The sequence below is a fragment of the Temnothorax americanus genome, unplaced genomic scaffold, assembly GCF_048541705.1.
Source record: "Temnothorax americanus isolate GAGA-0224 unplaced genomic scaffold, ASM4854170v1 Scaffold4, whole genome shotgun sequence".
In the NCBI taxonomy this organism is placed as follows: Eukaryota; Metazoa; Arthropoda; class Insecta; order Hymenoptera; family Formicidae; genus Temnothorax; species Temnothorax americanus.
This window is the reverse complement of record NW_027509547.1, coordinates 1,216,043-1,238,382: the sequence shown is the minus strand read 5'-3', so window position 1 is coordinate 1,238,382 and position 22,340 is coordinate 1,216,043. Positions and strand designations below refer to the sequence as shown.

General features: G+C 42.5%; 4 protein-coding genes across 7 annotated transcripts; 2 read left to right on the top strand and 2 right to left on the bottom strand.

Annotated features, from left to right (window-relative positions):
* Nucleotides 1-69: 69 nt before the first annotated feature.
* Nucleotides 70-7,128, bottom strand: Ir93a (Ionotropic receptor 93a). The gene is given in 16 exon segments (XM_077415837.1): nucleotides 70-1,207; nucleotides 1,318-1,475; nucleotides 1,712-1,843; nucleotides 2,093-2,444; nucleotides 2,693-2,840; nucleotides 3,150-3,368; nucleotides 3,606-3,776; nucleotides 3,863-4,096; nucleotides 4,415-4,582; nucleotides 4,810-4,971; nucleotides 5,218-5,441; nucleotides 5,560-5,709; nucleotides 6,065-6,160; nucleotides 6,440-6,598; nucleotides 6,688-6,799; nucleotides 6,801-7,128. Coding segments are annotated over 16 exon segments (2,655 nt in total). The 5' UTR covers nucleotides 6,873-7,128; the 3' UTR covers nucleotides 70-1,109.
* A 2,235-nt stretch (nucleotides 7,129-9,363) lies between these two features.
* On the top strand, nucleotides 9,364-13,927 carry Dok (docking protein homolog). The gene is made up of 3 exons (XM_077415864.1): nucleotides 9,364-10,091; nucleotides 10,464-10,637; nucleotides 10,728-13,927. Exons 1-3 carry the CDS (start codon nucleotides 10,020-10,022, stop codon nucleotides 12,156-12,158), a joined length of 1,677 nt encoding a protein of 558 aa, XP_077271990.1. The 5' UTR covers nucleotides 9,364-10,019; the 3' UTR covers nucleotides 12,159-13,927.
* LOC143902722 (DNL-type zinc finger protein) lies at nucleotides 13,683-15,259 on the bottom strand. 3 transcript variants are annotated; one of them, XM_077415872.1, is made up of 3 exons: nucleotides 15,123-15,255; nucleotides 14,886-15,064; nucleotides 13,683-14,712 (listed from the first exon to the last, which is right to left on the bottom strand). In XM_077415872.1, the coding sequence occupies exon 3, from the start codon at nucleotides 14,525-14,527 to the stop codon at nucleotides 13,997-13,999; it is 531 nt and encodes a 176-aa protein (XP_077271998.1). In that variant the 5' UTR covers nucleotides 14,528-14,712; nucleotides 14,886-15,064; nucleotides 15,123-15,255; the 3' UTR covers nucleotides 13,683-13,996. The 3 variants fall into 3 exon arrangements, with proteins under 3 accessions (XP_077271998.1, XP_077272000.1, XP_077271999.1); XM_077415874.1 differs by lacking the exon at nucleotides 14,886-15,064 and having other exon boundaries at nucleotides 15,123-15,259; XM_077415873.1 differs by lacking the exon at nucleotides 15,123-15,255 and having other exon boundaries at nucleotides 14,886-15,116.
* An 84-nt stretch (nucleotides 15,260-15,343) lies between these two features.
* LOC143902699 (uncharacterized) lies at nucleotides 15,344-22,302 on the top strand. 2 transcript variants are annotated; one of them, XM_077415814.1, is made up of 6 exons: nucleotides 15,344-15,959; nucleotides 16,041-18,391; nucleotides 18,487-18,615; nucleotides 18,684-20,262; nucleotides 20,427-20,601; nucleotides 20,727-22,302. In XM_077415814.1, exons 1-6 carry the CDS (start codon nucleotides 15,765-15,767, stop codon nucleotides 20,948-20,950), a joined length of 4,653 nt encoding a protein of 1,550 aa, XP_077271940.1. In that variant the 5' UTR covers nucleotides 15,344-15,764; the 3' UTR covers nucleotides 20,951-22,302. The 2 variants fall into 2 exon arrangements, with proteins under 2 accessions (XP_077271940.1, XP_077271939.1); XM_077415813.1 differs by having other exon boundaries at nucleotides 15,344-18,391.
* Nucleotides 22,303-22,340: the final 38 nt, after the last annotated feature.

Genomic DNA, 22,340 nt, shown 5'->3' with positions numbered 1-22,340 from the left:
AATCTTCGAAAATATGCGGATATTATCGCGCGCGCGATAACGGTAGTGGCGGTGGTCGGCGCGGCCGCGCACGTGAGACGCAGTGAAGGCGAGGCGAGAATCTTCTTTCGACTGATTCAAGTGGGAGGATCGCCGCGAATGAGGCATTTACGTAATGTCGCGATGACTTTTACCGCGCCGCAAACGGCTGCTGAATGCGCAATCCAGAATGCAGGCTGCTGAACGCGCGAACCCATCAACAATGGGACGCCGCGAGCGCGATGCCTTCGCGTGCGTTCCTTCTCATCCTGTTACGTTCCATTGCTAACGAAACCGATTATTATCGAATGAGAGGCGGCCGATCGACGCGCGGTCGCATACTCCTCTGTTCCTGCCCACAATGTTCACCATTTCGTTCCTCGAACGTTTTCGAACGCGCGGTGCGCACGTCGGAGCGGAACAATCCCAAGATGATAAACTTGACGATGATTGATGCGCGATTCGCTCAAGTCGATCTCAAATTGTCCATTTGCGATCGATAAGAGATGGACCCATCAATTTCGACCACACAATAAGGAACCATCTGTCATTTTTAGGTTTTTTTTCTTTGGATCGCAGAATGTGTTCGAAAGATATGAAATTGAAGCCACCGCTTTACCCGATATTTATGATTATAATTACTTTTAATATAATGACAAAGAATAGTCTTATTTGTAACTAAAAAACCTATCATAAAAAGATTTTCTTTTCAATTGGTTCTATACTACATAATTACGTCTAAATGATCGGTTCTGCCTCAAAGATAAAATTTGTACAATTTTATTCAGCATAAAATCGCTTTACAAGCAGCTTTCTAAAGCTTGCTTTTTACGAAACACATGACCGCTGTAAAGGAATCTGTGCTGAAAAATCATGTCGTCTAAATTCATAATTACATATAAACGGCTTGTTTCATGTAGCTCGAGAAGTCACTGTACTCATGCGAGAATGGTCCCTGTAATTAACACTAGATATAATCAACGATAAAATCTAATTGCGCATGCAGATGTTCTAGCCGACGCGACGGTGAAGCTATTTCGTGAGAAGTAAAGAAACGTTTAATCTGTAATCTATCCACTGCTGTATCCAATTCAAGAAACAAAAGGCTGAATCAGCTTGCGTCGCCTCGACACTTGGCGCTTGTGCCAGCAACACTCGCAGCACAAAAGAAATATCGATCCGGTTATGCCTGAAAGGAGCACAATGACGAGTTGCTTTTACTCCCACGAGATGCTTTATTGCACCTCCACCCCCCCTCTCTCCCATATGGTGGTACCGCATACACGAAAAACACGTTACCCATGAAAAGCACGAAAAATATGCCCTGCATATCCGCGACGTTTACTTTGCGCTCCACTACGACCTGGTTGGCGAAGCTGTCCGAACATTTGTCTTTCATCGGTATTTGCTCCGCTATCCACTTGTTCATTAATCCAGACTCGTGCATGCGGTGTAACCTGAATAACGACGGATAGAAATAATCACCGATTTGAGACAGTTACGAAGTGACGACTTATCAATATTCAAAGATTTACAGGATTATAAAATTCGCATGCAATTTACGTACCATTGAGAAAAAAATTGATAAAAATTGCATTTAAAAAAATTAGAAATATTATGAACCACTACACTGGCCACTTTACCGCCGTGAGATTGATTATATTATTGTACAATAAAACGGAAATTAGCTTACTCAGCGTTGATAATTTTTATATAAGGACTATCTTTCGCAATAATCATCGCTATGGGCTCGTCCATGAATTCATCAGTGCTCAAAGAAAAGGCACATCCCGCAGTTAATAACAGGTCGTTCCTCATCGCGAATCTGCTCGGGCAATACATCATTATCGTCATTCCTATCGGGCGGACTAATTCGTTTGGTATGCAGGATGAAATATTTAAACGACGGTGTTTCCATTTATGGCGAGAGAAAATAATGTTCAATGAGCAAAAAAATATAGAAACATTTACTTCGTCAGACTTTGCGCAACTTTTTCTCGAGAAAGTTTTTCGTAAATTTATAAACAGCGGGGACGTTTTCATTTCAAAATATCCATTCTGTATATGAGATTACCTCAACGTACTTCTCCAGTCGATCAACACGTGCTTGCCCGCCTTTACCTGCTCAATCATTTCCGCTTCTTGCGTCGCGTTATGAATTACGGATCGCTCCAGAAGAGTATGATACTTTTCCTCCTCGGCATTCTTCAGATATTCCTCTAAAAAGCTGCCATTAGGAAAGCCCCAGGTTAATCTGTTTTTATGAGCAATAAGATCATCCACGGTCAGAACGGCAACGTCCATGTTCGGGAATGTCAGGAACGCGACCAAGCTTCCGGAGTAGGTCGCTACCACGACCATCACGACCAACCACCAGACAGCGATCAGCAGACGGGCGCTGTCGGAATGAAGTAAGTACATTCCTCCTAAAATCATTCGTACGCACCTTTGTACTTCTTCGAAAAAAAAAATATAATTTCTTTTATTTTCAATTAAAAATGAGCATAAAAACGGAACGACTTTTCTTTAATAAGAAATTAGTAATTAAAAGAGTAAAATAATTCATAAAAACGAAGAAACGTAATAATGAATACGGCGAATACGTGAAAAAAAAAATGATTTGAAAAGTCCGGGACATCTCGTATGTAAAATAAAAGAAGCGAGCGGATACTACCTTGCTGAAGAAGAGCCCCGTAGACGTACCACACGCATTGCCAGGGGGAATTCAGTCCCGACGTCCTCGTGCTGTTTGGATTACACTTGTGAACCAAGTACAAGATCGGGCCCATTATAATAATCGATGCTACCAGGCAGGCCCATGTCTGCAAGGAAAATTAGTCCGCTTGAAGGCATGCGTGTATACGCGCGTGAAAATAGATCGGAGGTAACCGAACTAACTGGGAACTGTCAATACGCTTCATGACAGGCTCAATATTAAGTAATAAACTTCCATCCGGCCTCGTGTCGCGCGATCGTTACATAAATAAATTTCCACCTTCACACGTTGTTACACGTGAGAGTTAAGCTTCATAAAAGTTTTATATTTTCATATAATTCTCACTTTTTACGAAATAAAATAATTATTTGTTTTCTATAGTCTATACGAACTTGGAAACGTACGTATAGTTTACCTGTTTGGTGAAGGGCGCGGTGAACAACAACGCTCTCGAAAGTTGACCCGGTTTTGCAGTCAGAAAGCTATACGTCTGTATAAAAATCGGCAAGGTAAAATTGATCTTTCCTTTTCCCTGATCGTTCACGGTGTGCGCGCAGGCTGCGAGGAGAACCCTCTTGTCCACAATCATATCTATTATCTCCTGCGGTATTTCTCTCGTTGTCGACGTTAACACCTAACACATAAGACACTCATCACGCAGTTAGATTTACGCTATACATCGATCGAATGAGCTAAGTTTGGAACTTTACATGGAGATCGTAAAATAAAATTATAAGTAATTCATTTAAACACTTTAGGTTCTTTTTATTATCTAGCGAGGAAAGAAATGCTCAGTGTGTTCATGTTATGGAAAAATCGTTCGGTGTAATCTAAAATCTAAACTTTATTATACAAATTATTATAGCTTTACCACGTCAGTCGTCTCGTTACGAGTGGACTTGATGGTCCGATTGCTCGCCGGGCTGAGCACGGTGAAGGTGAAGTTCAATTTTCTCCCTAGATATTTCATGACGTCGAAAACCAGCCCGCCGTATTCCTTTTCGCCGGAGTTGCTCAACGAGATGACCTGCCACGGCGGATTCTGGAAAAACAAAATTCACGTCCGGACGAGTGCGATCACGCGAGAAAGAGAAGGAGGCAAGAGGAGGAGAAGAGATCTTTACACACATGATACGTGGCGACCGGTACGCTGATTCCTCGGAAACCGTGCGCGACATTCGGAAATAGAGCGTCCGTCAGATTCGCACCTAAAACGGGCATCCATGTTCCCGAATCGATCAAATGTGCGACGTTCTTGCCGTGAGCGAAAAAATTGCCCCACGTTATGGCCGAGGAGAATCGCCAAAACAGGCATTTACCGCAAACGCCGCCCGTAGCGAAAATATCGTCCATAAGCTTTATCTGCAGGAAATAGAACTGTGAAGCTTCTCCGTCGAAGAGAATCTCCGCGCGCGATGGCATAGATACGATTTCTCGTGAATATTCGGAAAGAATAAAAATGTCTTAAACATGACAAGAACACTACAAGTGTAGTCTAAAAAAAAACATAGAAATTTAATATGCATATTCTTAAAATTCTAAAAAATCTCAGAAATTTAATTAACTTAATTTGCGCGTATGCGAAATCATGCGCAGGTTTATCGGAAAAGCTGCAGTCACGAAAAATCACTTCTATAGAAATCATTAATCCAAATCGGACATAGTATCAAAGATACGAACTTTGATATTTTTGAGAATTTCCTGACGTTTTTCGAGCTTATTCAATCGGATGAGTTCGAATTCCTCATCGGTCATATGACTGTGCAATTCTATTTCGGTCAACAACGATAGCCTCAAAGCATTAGCCAAAGCCGCAACTAACTCCTGGATATAACACTTTAAACTGACCTAAAAATTTTTTTTTCAAAGTACATAGTAAGAGAGAGAGAGAGAAACGAAACATAAATTATTTAAAAAAATCAATAAAATCTTCTATCGCAAAAGAATGATCAAAAAATAACTTTTTTATAAATAAAATCATATTCTAAGTTAATCTTAATTGATTATTTAAATTGTAAACTTTCAAGTAGTTAAAATCTGCACAAATAAATAAGAGAGAATAATTAGTGAATTACATTGCAATACGTGTCGTTGTTCGTCGCATTGTAAATGATGGCCACGTTACTGCCTTCCAATAATAAATCGGTGAAACTGGTAATGTTCGTGAAGTTTCGTGCTACATCAGTGATGACATATAACCACTGGCTGTCCGGTTGGGCCATATTTAAAGTTTTTGTCTAAATATACCAAATTCGAAGTTAAAGAGAGATTCAAAAGTAACAGAAGTAATTTTGTGTCCATAATTTGTGAGATTCTCTGCAAACAGCATCTCGTATTTGACGTGAAGCACGTTAATTTTCAAGATATATTTTATAGAAAGATAATTTTACAGCCCCAAAGTAAACCTCATAAATCATGGACTATTACTCGCTCTGAATTGATGCAAATATAAACGGAACCAAGAAGCTTTCTATTCGTCTTACAGCTTCCATAACGTCAGCCGCTGCGTCTATCGTTACGATTACGAGAAAGCATCTTCCCAATTGGTCCACGTTCAAATTCTCAAGCACGTCACTTATGTAATCTCTTCTGTTACGTTCGGAATTGGCGTGCTTAAAAGCGAACAACGATCTAGAAACTAAGTGAAATTTCTTGTTTGGCAACGAGGTCGATATGGCTTCTGTGACACCGCTGATCGTGTCTCTGTCTACAAACCATCACAAATAAAACGCGTTTTTAACGGAGATGCCAAGATGTAGGAAAGAACGAGAAACGTAACGCGGGATTGAGAGAAAAATGAAGGATTAATGCTTAACGTGCGTCACCGAAGGTATCGTCGTGCAATATGTTGACATTGTTCCAAGTCAAAGCGTCGACCGCCCGCATGTCCAAGAAAATCTGGGCCAATTCTTTTCCAGGCGATATTAAGGGGATGCTCACACCCTCCGAATCAGGAAGCCGCGGACAGTCCTGGTCTTTAAACAAATAAAATGAAACGTACGACACTTGATAACTTTGTCAGCGTTAGTTGGCTGTTTTATAAAGTTTCACGATTAAATTAAGTACATTAAGATCTCTACGGATGTGCGCATCTGGCTTGTACGAGACAAAACGTTGATTACGTGGATGTAATACGATGCAATTCGTTTGGCGACGGTAGATAACAAAATTGAAAAGAGCACGATAACGATATCTGCAAATACCTAACGTATTATGTCACCCACTGCAATCGGGCGATTCAGCGCCTAATTTTATATCCGTCTCGACGAGCAAATAAAAGAGGAATTTTCACGTACAAATTTACTGAAAGTCTTTTTATATTATACGTACCTGTTATCGCTAAATGCACAAGCTCTTCTTTACGCGCCGCATCGTGAAGCTCCCACATCCGATGACACGTTGTCACGGATAAAAGCGCCGTGTAATCTTCATACGTATATTAAATGAAAAAAAAATTATTTTGTAACTAAATCGTTCTAGCTTCGTGTGAACGAGGAATTTATTTAATTGTTTAATATACTTCCGCGTGATATAATCGTATGCTATTTACATTGTATACTCTTGTCAAACGTACCCATGCAATCTTATTATACCTATTCCGAAACATTTTGGATGTATAACCCATATGGTATAAGTGAAGATGAAGCAGACAAACGTTACAATTGCAACGATATTTAAATATTTATTCAACGCGTTTGCTCTTACCTCGAAGACCGTTTATTTTCGTCCCGCGAAAGACACGCACATCAATGTCATTTGGATACATCTCTTTGCTCGCGACTGCCGCGATGAGGTTATAAATATTGTTCACCATGTCCCGATACTCGACCTTGTCACCGAAGAAACTCTTTTCGATGACGACCGCTGAGAGATTCAATGAAGAGAACAGTTTATATTGTAACATTTAATAAAAAATAGAAAAAAGCGGAGGAAGAAGAGTCAGGCGTGTATACCCATTGAGGCGTTGGTGGATACCAGCGACGGAAAGTCATTGAAAGCGTCAGCCGAATTAAGGAGCCAGGCGAGGAAGAAGACGGAGATGACGGAAATCATGTCCGTCGACAGATCGTATTGGTGCCTGTCGCGTCAACCGGTCGATATATAAGCGAGGACATTGTTCAATAATATACGAGTTCATTACTTTCCCGATTCATTGTTGTCGCATTAATCGGAACTTCATCAAGCCCGACCGGGACGCAATCGTGTGACTGAGCCCGTGCTCCGCGACTCCGCGTGCTCGCGTGCTCCGTGGTTCGTAGTTTGTACCGCGAAACAAAGGAAAAAGGTCGATCCCTTTAATAACTTATATCAAGGAACGATCGAATCTCATCGCAGCTCGAACGAAGCGCATCAGGCCTGCACGAGCGGATGAACTAGATTGGATTGAAAAAAAAAAATCATCGCGGGAAAGTAAAATGCGTCGAACGTTATATATATTCAATCGATACTCCCTTGGCCCGGATACCGGGAGAAAAGCCGTCCGCAAAAAGTTCGCCTTCTCCGGTAGTTGTTTCTCTCTGCAGATCAATGAGATGGAAGTTTTGCGATCACTGAACATTATTGTTTTATTTAACAATATATTGTGATTTAGTTATAGTAAAATTGTTGTAGATTCCAGATGCTATCGCGTTGTGCTATTATCTGTAAAGTATAATTGCTTCGTACCGCTTGTGATAGTAGAGAGATGATAATAATGTTCCGCCAGTGACTAATATTTTTCTTGAGAAAGAAGTTTTATTTACTACAGATCCTAGATGATTTAGATAATTAAAAACGCACTTTAAGATGTTTTTATTAAAATTTGTAAATACATATTTTTAGTATAAATATACAATTGTATATGTATGTGTTTTTTTTCTTATATATATCTGCACATGATAATGTTATCACAAGAATGTAATCGCAAGAAGAAACTGTTTTTACAGAAAATAATTTTGCAAGAGAGTAAAAATAAAGTATTTTGATCATTTAATATTAAATTGAGAAATCTTTGATGTGCTTTTTCTTAAGATTTTTATAACAAATTAAAGACTCCAGGATCTGGTTTTCGTAAACTGTTTTTCTTTTCTAAGCACAATAGAACTTTTTATATAATAAGAAACACACTAGAATTTACATTACGTCCAAAGATATTTCCATAATGAAGAGAGATTTCACATAAAAAAGTAACATCCATGGAAGAAGTATATTACTTATATAGAATACTCATAAATAAAGCAGTCTTAAATTTTTGAAAACTTGAAGATTGCATCACTCTCTTACGGACGTTAAATGCAGCAAGCGGTACGTGAAAAGTAGAATATTATGAACAAAAAGTCAGGCAGGATAAAATTAGTTTTTTTTTTATCACTTAGTTTTATTACATGCTATATCAGTAATTACTCGATATCTCTTGGACTCTTGGCGGAAGGCAAAAGGCGAGACGGAAAAGTTATAAATGCGTTGCGGTCTACCACTTTTCTCCGTTAGAAGTTAGCACGTGATAAGAACGCTATCCATTGTCCGCGTTCTATTGTAAATGCCTACGCAGGAATAAAGAACCGAAGTGAAATCGAAAACTTCATTTTGTATAGATACTTTAAATATATACTGGCTATTTATTTTCGAGTTAAATTTTTTGTGCGTTTATTCAATAGAAAAAAATAAAAATTTTTTATTTTAGTTTAATACCTATGGTCTACTGAATATAAACGGCAGTGGCTAATTTATTTTCTTCTTTTTATATGTTTTGAATTTCCGCGATCACTGAAATTGCTCAGATTGCAATATATATCAGTTAAAAAGTGTTAGATTGATTTTTCATTAACCATATGCGAGAAATGACATAAACAAAGCACACGTATAGTAGGCGTCATTAATGCCTTCCACCTGAAACATATAGTACACGTAACGTGCACTATAGAAATCCCAAGAACACAGCTAGGAATAAGGCATTTATGTGACGCCTTCAGTACATATAATTAAGAAAGCATATAATAAGTGTCATAATGAGATCTCTCACTTTTGTATCGATAATGCTTATATATACATGGCATATACATCAGTATATACTCTATTAGAGTTCGATCCGAGTTTTCGAACAGGAATTCCCGCTTTTGAATTTTGAATGCAAAAGTGCTACAGTCGAGTGAAGTTATAGCCAGTTATAGCTCCTATATAGTTTATGTCAGCAAAGCAAGCATAGCATATTTATTCATATCTTCACGTATCTTTTTTTACACTAGAAAAATAAGCAAATATAGAGCATTTTAATTGTTCATTATTCTGAATGTAATTCTTCAACGTAATTACATTTTTAAAACTGACGCGTTAAACTTCGACACTCGACGGTAACAAATTACGATCAACGTGAAGTTAGCAAACATGGAATGCGGCGTGTATATCTTCATTCAAAATTTACATTCGCTCTATTCGCAGTAATTTCTTCTCGAAATCCCACGAACACGTGGGTTCGATTCTATCAAATTTATCGGGAAAAGAAACGAGAGACATCGGGATTTCCACAGTGAAAAACTCTCTCGAAGTCGAAGAGAAAGAGGGAAAGAGGAGTGCCGACGCAAATACCGCGCGGAGCGGCGCCGGCGATTCGAACGACACGTCGCGCGTGCGCGCGTGCAGTTCCGGTGCGCGCTATCCGGCGCGCTGGCGCTGGCGCACGCAGCACGCAGCACGCCACAGCACGCACGCAACGCAGCGGAGAACAGGGATCCGGGATCCGGGATAGGATACGGTCACGGTCGGTCGCGCGGACGACGGACGTGTCGGTGTCAGTGTGGATCCGTCGGCATCGCCGTTCGGGGAGTACGCTACGCGCACGGCGCGGTGCGTAGCGCGTGTGTCGCATTGTGCGTTATTGCGTATACGGCGCGCGGTATCGGCATATGTACGGCGTGTACTGGAGCCCGTTCCGAGTTCTGGATCAGTTCTGGTTCTCCCGTTCGCGCTCGACGGTGCGGTCGCACACGCTGGCGGAGTGTTACAATATCTCATATCTCCTCTCCTCTCTTCTCTTCCCCCTCGCCCAGGGTGAAATGTCAAGCGTCCTGCGTTACCATGGGCTGAATCTCGGCGTGCCGTAATCTGTCAGATCGCGGTCACAAGCGCGGAGACGCGAAGGCCGGAGTGAAAGTGGACGCGCCAAGTCGCTCGCGATTCTGCCCATCTTTCCCTCTTCTTTTCCCGGAGGGCCGCGTAAGCGTTTTTCCCCGCGACGGGGACAAAGGGTGACCGCGAGGAGGCGACCACCCACCGTCGTGCGACCCGCGTCGATGTTCGATCGCCCGCGATGGAGCCCGAGGAGCCTCTCAGGCAGGGGATACTGCTGTTACCGCCGCAGGGAATGCTAGGCCAGCTCAAGGTTGGTTTCTCGCGGCGGAGATAACTCGCGGGATGCGCACCACGTTCGCGCGATACGCGATATCGCGTGCACGCGCGCGCGCGCGCGCGAGCGCGACGCGTCATCCGCGAACGGCTGTTCGTCCCCCTCTGCCGCTCTTCCCCCGTTTTTTTTCCGCCCTCCTCTTCCGGCTCGACCTGCAACCTGCAACAGGTACACGCGCACGCCAGCGCGTCTTTTAAACGATCATTTAAAAGGTGTATTGAGAGAACGAATTGTATTTTACATCTGACATTTCTGACTGCTCCCCTCGCATCACGCGCGCACACGCACATCCAGCCTCTATCTCTTTTTTACATAACGGGAAGATCTCGTGCGCCCATTTGTTTCCAGAAATCGTGGCACAAGAGATTCTGCCAGCTCTTCGGGACGAGCAACTATGGGATCAAACGCGTCGAAATCTACGACAGTCAGGAAGAAGCGATACTGCAGTCCCATTCCCCGCGCATCGTCACCCTGGACGCCTGTATAAAAATTGCACCCAGCAATCAGTCACACGTCTTCAAGGTGCGTATACTCTCTAAAGTTCTTTTGTTTTTTCTTTACCGTTTGCTGTCTCGAGAATGACCGCTGTTTACGCGTTCGTATTGCGCACAGGTGGTGACTAAGTCGGGAATACACTATTTCGGCTGTTACTCGGAAATTGATATGACCCATTGGATCACGGCGTTCCAGTTAGTCGCGTTCAAGGACAGTGCGTCGAATCAAATAGAAGAGAACAACGATCTGTATTGCACTAGTGGGGAAGGTGTATTTTCTGTGAAAGTTGTAGAAACGGACGCGTCCAAGCGGTGTGGACTGGAAGCGAGAAACTATACTCTGGTAATCGCCGCGGTGGACATGAAACTGATGGACGGTGACGTTGTTCTATTCACATGGCCGTACAGGTACATCAGGAGATACGGATATAGAGATGGAAAGTTCATCTTCGAGGCTGGAAGAAAATGCGTATCCGGCGAGGGCTCCTTTCGCCTGGAGCACGGTAGCCAACGGGAGATCTTCCGGTGCATGTACGCTAAAATGAAGTCTATGAAAAAATTATTGGACGAGGAAAATAATTCAAGCATAGAATGCAACGACGCTCAATTCCAGGCAGCCTTGTCTATGGAGCCTGGCTCTAGAGCGGCTCTACCTCCCTCTTCGAACGATTCCTCGAGCAATTTGATCGACATAGAGTTTTCTACCACGCAGAACTCTCAGAAGCCCTCGTCGATCTCGTCGACGAGCGTGGATTCTGCGATCTCGTCGAGCAGATCGATAAATAAATCCAAGCCCGCCAAACCACCACGGAAATACGTCTTCGGTAATCTGCTGGAGAAAAGAAGTCCTGACTCGGAATTTCTAGATTTACCTACGTGCGGGGAATATAGAACTATAAGCCAAGGAAATTCGCCGGAATTATCTCGCAAGACCATCGGCGGGGTTATGCGCGAGGACGAGGAGAAGCACCCATACGATTTAGTGGAAATTAGGAACGACGCTTGGAAGACGCACGGTATCGATAGCGTGCATCATACGGAAAGAGTGAACTCGAATCTACCCGATGAGAGAGATAAGGAGAACGACGACGACGATACGCGATACGAGATTATGCTGCCGATACGGAATCACGATTCATTCCAAAATTCGTTTAAAAGTAAATGCGGCGACAACGCGATTGTCACGCCGTCGGCGATGCAAAGTGTCGCCAAGACGGACGAATCGGATTACGATAAATTGGAACACTTTGGATCCGCGACGAAACTCAGTCAGAAGCCTGCGTATAAGTATACGAATTCCTCGCAAAGCGTACATTCCAACGTTTCTCACGGAGAAAGTTCTAATCTTCCAGCGTGGTCCAGTTACGCTATCGTCGAGGATATGTCCGCTATCAGGCTGGCCGACGACAGTCATCTCGGTTATGGGATTATCCGAAAGAAGCAGGATCTCCCCGAGACAGCTTCCATTGGCAACACCACGGTCGGTCCGCAGCATAAAGTTTTCAACGACAGCGAATACGCAATTGTATCGAAACCAAAAAGGGTGTAAAGTACCCGTACATTCGAGTATCCTTTCAAAATACGACGATCGTGCCATAAATTCGTTTTTATAAAATTCTCATCTTTTTCTTTTTTAATTATTTGTAAGGATATGAAGAATATGCTAGTCTATATCGCGTTAGAATAAAAGTATTTGTCTTGTTTTACAAATTGATTGGCACGTTGCGAAACGATAAAAATAATATCGTTACTTTCGCATTATCACATTCGTCCAACATTTTTATTCGCTTTCTATATCATTTTTTAGAAACTAGTCTTTAAATCGCTGTCATAGATAAATAGGATATCTAAAAAAATGTAAACTTTCAAAAATTCTATAGATTTGTGCCTTCTTATGAAAGATATTCTAGTATTGATTAGGAAAGCTCAAAGTGATTAGTATTTTATCTAACTTCATTCGACTGATTTATCAAAATACCTGTATTGTGCCTTATAGAAATGAAAATATTTTAATTGATACCAAAATAATACTAAATCGTTGTAAACGTGCATGCGCGTTGAAGTCTTTTGATATTTGAATATATTTGAATATATATATTGGTGTACTTAGAAATTTAGTATTACATATTATTACAGTCATAATTTTCTATTACTATTTTACTTCATACCCCTGTTATCGCTCTTACTCCATAATTATTGATTGTATGGATAATTCTATTATTTTATATCTATTAATTATTATATTTTTAAATTACAATGCGAAAACACGTTCTATGCAGGATTATGAACTCGATTCGTTTAAACAGCGCGAAACTATCTATATAAATATGTACATAATTTAATATAAGTGCTTTCGTAAAAAAATAAATAGATCACAATTGGATAAATTTATAGATATTTAACAATTATATGCTGCCGCAATTTTATATATACATATACATAATGAATATTAGCGCTTTCATATTAGTGCTTTCGGTGATCGAGTCGATCAATCGTTTTAATATAGACGCTAATCGTATGAAAATTATCACATTGGATTTTCTAAATCCAGAATATTAAAAGTACAAAAAAATTGTTTTTATTAGGACGTTGCATATCTAGTATATATCTAGTATATATATTACAAATATGTATTACGCGTCTAGTGAAGAAACAGATAGGCTAACTATTCGTACGATAGAAATCACTATTATTCATTATGTTCAAATTAATGACTACACAGGTCACATGCAATATATATTATATAAGAATAAATATTATCTTTTATACATATTTTTTATTTACAGTCTTTTTACAAAATTGTATATAAAGTACCATAATAATTTTAAGAATTTATTGAGAAGCCATTTTGTAACAATATGTCCTTTGTGCCAAACAAATGGTCTACCATTGATTGAAATATCAATTTGTATATAGATAATTATTGATAAGAACTCTGCGCAAATCAATAAATTCCGGAATATATTGAACAGAAGGCGAAAACTATTTTTTAGAACAAGTATTGTTAGTTTTAGCAGATATATTAGGAATATAAAAAAATTATATACATGTGTAAGGTTGATTCTTACCGACGTGTAATTCTTTTACATATACTTCCTTTGTTTGTCAATATTAACAAAATTTATATCAGCGGGTGAAAAAATTTTGTTTCAAAATAATGTTCCAATCAACGCGACGATACTTTCACCTAAATGTAAATTAATGATTTTCTTTCAGCGCCGTCTGTATCTTTTAAAGCGACTTGCATACCTTTTGCGGCTGCATTTGTCAATTTTTATATATTATAAACACAAATTACGCAATAAATTTGTAACAGAACATCTTGTATTTGCATACACTTATTATTGTACTTTTGTTTAGGGTACAGACTAGTCTTTGAAGGAAATTTCAACTCCCCTTTGATTCTCCTATCACTTTAATTTCGTCAGGGCGTTCGTCGCCAGCTCTTATCTCATTGGCGTCCTTCTGGTTCCGCAACTTGAACTCCTCCTTCAAAACGGCCTCGTAGTACCCGTCTGTGTCGTTCATTACCTTACGCACGGTCTCCCCCTTCAGCGCCATGAGCTTCTCGATATTTATTTTCCTATCTATTTGCGAAAACCATCCTAAATTGTCAGCGATAAGGTGATTGTTCTTGCAACCGTCGCATCTCACTATCACCACCCCCTTATCGTACGCCAGCTTCGATATCAGCTTGCTGTTTCTCGTGTTGCATTTCGTGCACGTGAACATCAGTCTCATCTTTCCCTCCAGCTTACCCAATTCTCTGCGATCGCTGCCGTCTTCGTGGGCGAGTCGCACGTGACGGAACGGACGGATGCCGGTCGGCTCGCTTAAAGTCGGAGCGTAACAACATGCTGCGTGCCGAGCGCGAGCCACACGTGCACCAAGACGCAGCGCCTGTCGAATGGAAAACATCTCGATCTAGCGTTCTCGGCGACGTCGCACTCCTCGGGTCCTGTCCCGCACCTTTCGCAGGGGTAAAAGACGAGCTAAACAAGCTCTGCGCTTAAGACGCGCGTCTACGCGCACAAATCTGCGTACGATCGTCCAAGAAATGTCGAGAATCCGGGAACGGGGATGATTCTGATCGATCCTGCGACCTGCGACAAACGTTTAGATACGTCATACATTTCTCTCGACCCCCAGAAGCTTAGTTTTCAGACGACGCGTCGATCACGCCGGTCAGAGAAGTCGTTTTTTAGGTTATATCTCCGTTTTTATAACCTAAATCTTGTTTTTTTTTTCGTTTTAGAAGAATCTAGATTGAACTTGCCTAAATTCGACCACTTGAAACGGTTATTCGACACGATTCAAAATTACGTTTCAGACATAGTGGACGACCGGCCGACGACGGTAAAATCCAGCAAAATCATACGTGACGGGTGACGGGAGCCATGCGAATTGCGAAGCGAAGTCCCTTTTTTGGAGCTGCGCTACGTTACACTCCTCGCACTTAAAATGAAACCAATGAAACGGATTCTGTGCGAAAATGATAATGAATTGTACATACTTATGTAGTCAGAAATTTTGCAGCAAGCAATTCTGCATTTATTTATTTTTTCTTTTCTTCTTTCTTTTGGTGTGACAGTGGTGCGTCCGTAAAACCGTTATCTTCCCTCCGTGTCGATTGAGCGGGAAAGCGGGAAGTCCGGGGATGCGTTCCAAAACTCATTCATAAACGGCACTACGCCCCACGATCCGTGCAGATGTATGTAAACAAGAATTTGATTTAAACAGTTTACGTTGTAACGTAAATAATCGTAACTGCAATCGTTTAAAGTAACGTTGCGGTGCGTAGCGGAGCGGACGTACCAAGCGGATATCTCATCATTCTCATCGCGAAGAGACACGCGCGAGTCGCTGATCACCACAAAGCCACAAACCGTTTTTCCGACGTGAATATTCGAGGCGCGAAGTGACGCGCACATTCTAACCTACGAGCCTTGTCGTTGTCGTTGACGACGACAGACGCTAAAAAGCGATCATGAGTATCGAGGCAGGATAGGTATGTCGTATGTCCGGCTTCGTTCGTCGCGTACGCCAAGCAGCGAGGGTGAGCGAAGGATTAATTGAACGGGCGGACCGACGCGCGGCTGGAAATCGCGGGTATGAAAGGCCGCGGGTGCGGAAGAATGCATCGTAGACAGCTAGTATGGAATACGATTCGGGATCCAGCTGCGAGGGCGGTTGTCTGAGAGACTTCGAGAATCCGGACGAGCCGGCGGCGCGTGAAAAATGCGACCGACGCGAGAACGGCCCGCGCCACTCGCCACCACCACCACCGCCACCGTCGATCGAGCCGTCGAGGTTCAGCTCGAGCGTCGGCAAGAGGAGTCTCTCCGCCCAGGTGATGGAATATTATCGCAAGTACTCCCGAGACGCCAATCTCGATCAGTATTTCTCGTTACCCGTGTCGAATGCTCCGCAGGAGGCGATTAAATACTATTACAGCGTGTACGAGTTGAGCGCCCAGGTGGGCTCGTCCAGCAGGCAGGACTGCGTCGGCGAGGAGTACGACCTAAAGTCCTATGTGCCGAGAGAGAGGCGTAGGTGGGTAAGACCTCCGTTGATCGGGCAGTCCTCGAATACAGACGCCTCATCCAGGTATATTCGACCGTTGACGGATATCCAGACGCCGTCGCCCGATCTGAAGCGCGTCACGCCTGAAACGATACACGAGGAGAGGAGCGACGGTCAGGAGAAGTTTCCAGAGGTGAACGAGAGAAAACTGTCCTCGCCGACCTCCAGCGTGGCGTCCTACAAGCCGCTGGAGTGGGACAGCGGCGCGGACGTCGGTTACTTCAACTCCATCGCTCACGATAAGCAAAACGACGAGAAGTTAAGCACCATAGAACGTATGGCTCTGGCGCGAGGATGCTCCGCTGCCCTACGCCTAGATCCGGAGGGCACCACCGAGTCGGGGATGCAATCCGGGAAGAACGCCGCGGCGCAAGGCGGTTCGAAAGCCGCGTCGACCGCTCCCGACGCGAACTCCACACCGTTGATCGGAAATGTCTGCGGATCGGAAAGCGAGATAGAGATAACGCCGATCGTGAAGAATCATTTGCCGGGAATTATAACGGGAGATGACATAAAGTCGCGGGAGAGATGCGTCCCGAGCGACGTCGCGCAACCGAAAGCCGCGGTGAGGCCTACCAGGCTCGAGATACGCGACACCCCCGCGTCGTCGTTCGTGTTTAAAGTGCCACCGGCGAAATGTTCGACGGCGGAGAGAAGGATCGTGAGTAAACGCAGGGAAGTCCCGCGTCCGTCGAGTTCGCCATTGAAGAAGAGCATCTCGATGAACGTCATACCCCCGTTGTCGTGGAAATCCTCGTTGAAGAGAAGCCAGAGCGAAGTGAACTTACGCGCTAAAGAGAGGAAGACTGTGCTTCCCCTGATCTTCGACTCCACGTCCTCTATCGCTACCGTGGTGAATAAACCCGCCACTTGCGACAAGGTGATACAAACGAGTCCCGACGTGTGCGCTCAGGAATCCGTTGGCGTGCAGGTTTCCGATCTCGAGGAGAACAAATCGCCAACAGCGGAGAAGGATCCTAATCTACGAACGGCGATACATTCTATTTTGAAAAGGTCTAAAGGTACATATAAGGTTAAAAATCCACGAAAATCGGACGCTTCGCGTTCGGTGGGCGGCGACGCCGAGGTCAGCGCGGACGCGAAGGAGAGCCAGAGACGCCCGAACAGCTCGGACATCTCGCGGAACGCGTCGACCTCGGCGACGCCGCAGCCCGACGAGACGGAGAACGTGTCCGGGAGAGCAAATAGTTTCGAATACTTCCCGGGGCACACCTACGCCAACGTTCCGAACGAGAGGGACAGCCACGTTTCCTCGGACACCGGGAGATCGAACTCGACGTTACCGAACAGCAGTTCCAGCGTCAACGACAAGCTCTGGGGAGATTCGGACAGCCTGGTGCGAGATCTGGAGAGAAGCGTCAACATCCTGAAGAGTCTCGTCGACGCTAATAAATGCGACAAGCAAATCAAGAAGAGGCTGATACGGCACGTGATCAAGCGGCTCGTAACCGCCAAGTACACGGACGACAAAATTGAACACAACTTGGAGGATAACGTTCCCTGGAATCCGGACGATGCCAGGAACAAGGTTTACCGAGCCGAGCTGCTTCAGGCCCTGGCGAATAAGCACAGCACCACCGAGTCCTCGGACGAGTGGAACCTGCGGAAGAAGGACGCGTCCGTGCAGAAGTCCATGGGAACCGCTAGCGACGTGATAAAGGAAGTCGCGTTGGAGAGCAGTAACAGCGACAAGTTCGACCGACGTACGGACAGGACGGAGATGGACGGTAGGAAGGCGCGACTGGGACTGAGAACGGACGACTGTCGGCAGACGAGCAACACGCCGACGGATCCCGATAAGAGCGAGAGCTCCGAATGCTTCGTGCCCCAGCGCAATCATAAGAATGCTAAGGTAAACGACATATTTTGCTTCAAGGAGAACTGCAAGTTGCCGCACAGAGAGTCGACCACGACGAACAGCATACCTCCGGATCACAACAGAATCTTGTTGGACGCCGTCGTGAATAACAGAAGAACGCCGGTCGAGTCCAACAATAACACGGATAACAACACCGACTGGAGATTACCGACGACGTCGTCCGAAAGACAATTTGAATTGAAGAAGTGCGGCATGTCCGAATCCGGCGACTCCAAGCTGGTTAATTACGCCGAGATGGAGAAGAGAAATCAACTGATTTGGATTACAAACGAGATTAGCCATCTTTGTAACTTGAAAAAGTATGTTTTACATTGTTTTCCTAACTTTTTCCGTTTTAGCAAGCTTCTTTCAAATGCTGTGTGTCTTTCAATTTGGGTTTTACTTTATTTGCTAGATTGCTCGAACAACCCAGGCGATTAGAAAGACCGAAATCTTCGCCGAGAAAATCCAAATCGGCGAATCTCAAATCGAAGCAAGCAGCGATACTTACAAGACGGGAACAACACGGAGACGTCATGCACAGGTAATTCGTGTTTGTTTGTAGTATATATAACTCGTGCAGTCTAATGTCATTTAATTTCGCGTTTTCAGGAGCGTGTCCGACCTGCGAGAGGATTCCGTTAACGAGCCATGGTCGTCTCACTGCAACTTGGCGGCGTGCGAAGCTGCTGACGACAATATGGTCCAGAGGATCATGAAACGTAACAGTTGCACGCAAACGGCCACAGGCGTGGCGAGCGCTTACTCGAAAACCGGCGGAGAGATCGTATCTGCCGGCAGAACGCGAAGATCTGCGAAGCATGTCGCTGTTGGAGTGCAGACGCTACCTCGGGAAGCCTCTTCGACTCCGGTGACTGCGGCGGAGTCGGACGTATACGACGCGAAATACGCGAATCTGCAAAAACCGTGCGCGCATTATCAAAATGGCACCAAGTGCAGAGATCAATCGTGCCAAACGCACACCGCCCCGATTGTGCAGCGCACGTGCGCGCGATGCAAACAGAGCCCATCCGAGACAGCCTTGATCAAATCGCGAAAGGACGATCGAGGGGACGTGCCGGCTGTTTCGCAGCAGACGCAAACGAATTACGCGAGCGACAACAGCGCGACCGAGCCTGCTTATTGCCGTATATCGCAAAGTAATAACGTCCAGCCGAAACAGAAGGAGGCTAAAAATCAAATCAACGCGTCCAAATCCAAATGCAGTTGTACACGTGGCGTTTGTTCGTCCGGGTCTGACAGCAAGGGCTCCTCGGGCACCGTTAAAGCCAAGCGGACTGAATATTACAAACGATCATTTACGACATGTCCGTTGTGTTTTAAACAAAAACCTGCTGTTAGTAATACCCTCTGTGGGGTGTGTCAAAAGAATCCCTCCTGCACGCACGATAACATCTCGGGGATCGAACAAACCTGTGGAAATGCGTGCGAGTGTGACAACCTTCCTGTTAACGACGCGGATAGAAGGATTATTATTGGGAAATCTCGACAAAACTACAACGCAGAAAGCCAGAGCAGAATGCGCGCGCTGAACTACGGCGAACAGAGTGACACGGAGAAGATTTGTGATTGCGCGAACGATTGTGCTGCGTGCCATAATTCGGGAACCACCGCAGGAACGTTGCGCGAATGTTGTTCGAACGGTAAAATCGACAATAACGGCTCGTGCCGTTTTGAGTGTCACCTAAAGGTAGCGGAGCATCAACCGCAGACGCGAATTTACTCTGACAGTTCGCAGGACAGCGACGTGAATCAACACCTTAAAGTACAAAGTAGCGTAAAATGCAATTGTGATGAGGCTTGCTCCTGTAGTAATAATCAAGCGAAAGACATTGTCAAAGGGAAAGCGCGCAAGAGTTACGCGTCAAAACCAAATTACGTAGACAATACTAGTATTAATAAGACCGAGAGAAATTACAAACATTGCCGGGCGTGTGGTGCCATGTATCAGAATACCAGGAAATGCGGCTGTCGTCAAACGTATCCCAAAGCTGTCGCGTATGAATTATCGTTTACAAAAGAGAATGTCTCGAAGAATGAGATCTCGGATATCGCGACGCCGAAAGTCCCCAAGCAGCCGTTGAACGCGGCAAAATCTGATGCCTGTCCTTGCGATATTATAAAAAAGAATAATTCCAACAAAAATCTTCATCAAATGAGTACATTGCAGGTAAAAATTTGATTTAGTTTAACAAAGGAAATATTCAACTTGAATCTAATTGCTTGAAATAATTTTTATTTGTAACGGCAATATCCTGAAGATTGTTTAGAGGATAGATAATATTGCATTACAGTCTTTTCGGATTAATGACATTTCAATTAAATCAATTTTAGGATTATTTATCTAGAAATAATCCCGAATTTGTGGGCAATGCGGAAACACGCCGGCAGTATTTGTCGGAAATATGCCAGTTGCGAGAATTGAGGAAAGAAAAGCGAATACAGTTATTAGCGATGGCCAGTATGTCGACGAGCGTTATTAAATCCGCGCCAATACGAAAGCCAACAGGTGAGATTACTTATGTTATAAATCTGTCAAATTAATAATCTATATTTTGTTACACTTTGAGAAAAATGTGCAAATTATTGCACTACACAATACATCTTAGATTTCTGTTTAATACTTGATTACAGTTTGCATACAGCGAAAAATTACCGACGAGGAGATGAAGGAGAGATCACGTAAACGATATCTCCGGTTGAATGAAGTGCGATTCAAACGACGGCAACAAGAACGGCAAGAGGAAGCACGTCGAAATAAGCTTATGGCCAAAATCTTTTGCAAGAGATTGCAGCAAAAAGTATTAAGGGGCCAAGTAGATTTATCGCAAAGCGTGAGCGTTATATCTAATTTGTAGAATTATTAGCGCCTACTTACGTCGAGTGCCGTTCCATTTTTGCAAATATTTATGACAAGAGCTATCTCGCGTATTTTTATCAAAATTTTGTTGCAAGGTTATAAATTTGCATATTAAATATATTTGATGCACAAAAATTTGATCATCTTAATAAAATAATATTGTCAAAATTTATTTTGAGGATTGATGAAAAAGTAATATTATTTATTTTAGAATTTTTTAATAAACATAAACACTTGCATTTTACAACTATAAACATATTGTATATCTTTACTGCAAAATTGTCTAAGTTAAGTAAAACGGTGCAATTCTTATATCAAATCCATTATATTATTTTTTAAATATAGTAAACGTTTTTTATTTTTCTGTTAAATTGGAGGTTTTTTGTCAATTACGTATTTAACCAGCTTTGTAAAAATTGTTACATATATATAACATTCACGTATAAAAATGAATTACAAATCTCGATTTTGTGCGATTTGAATGAATACAAAATAAGCAAATTTTAACCAAATCTAACAATAAGAGATAGTTCTCAATGTCATACTTGCCTTAATTTCTATCATTAAGTGAAAAAGTTCTAAGATATTATATTTCTTGAAAAAAGAGAAAGATATATACGTTTTACATTTTAATTATATTATCTCAGGTAGTTACGTTAAAATTTGTATTACAATGTGTGTCGTTTTTAGCAAAATTGCACAATATGACTTGGATTTATGATCTATTTATGATTATATATATCGAATATGTACTGCAGATAGAGAGAGTGGAGGATCTAATCTGTTTCAACATGCGGAAGTTATTCGCATGACTTTATCATTAAGTCTATCTTTACGACTGTAGACGACATGACTAAATAGTACAAAAGAATATCAAATCTTTTTATATGCGTTTTATATACTTTACACACGTTAGAGATACAAGAACATATTCTTTAGGACAATGATCTGTATGTTTCACTTTTTATTTCTTACAGATATGGAAATCAGATTAATGACGGTATAATTTCGCTGACGTTCTATTTAAATACAAATGCATGTTATATATAACTATGGTTCTGAATAAGAATCCATGTTCACACACGTCAATAAATAAAACGCTGTGCTAAAGTTCTTCTTTGCATGCTGGTGACATCAGAAATTGAATTCGGCGAAATTATATCCGTATTAATTCTCGATACAAATATATAACGGCAACAATTCGTTTTTATTCGATATTAAAACACGTCTAGTAACAAAATTATTTTCACGTAGTAAGACATATCATTGAAACATACCATCGATCATAAAAACTGAATGCTTTAAAATAAGAGAAACATAATTATAAATATATAGTACCTGAATCTTGTAGTATAGAATTTTTTTATTACATATACGCGAAATAAAAC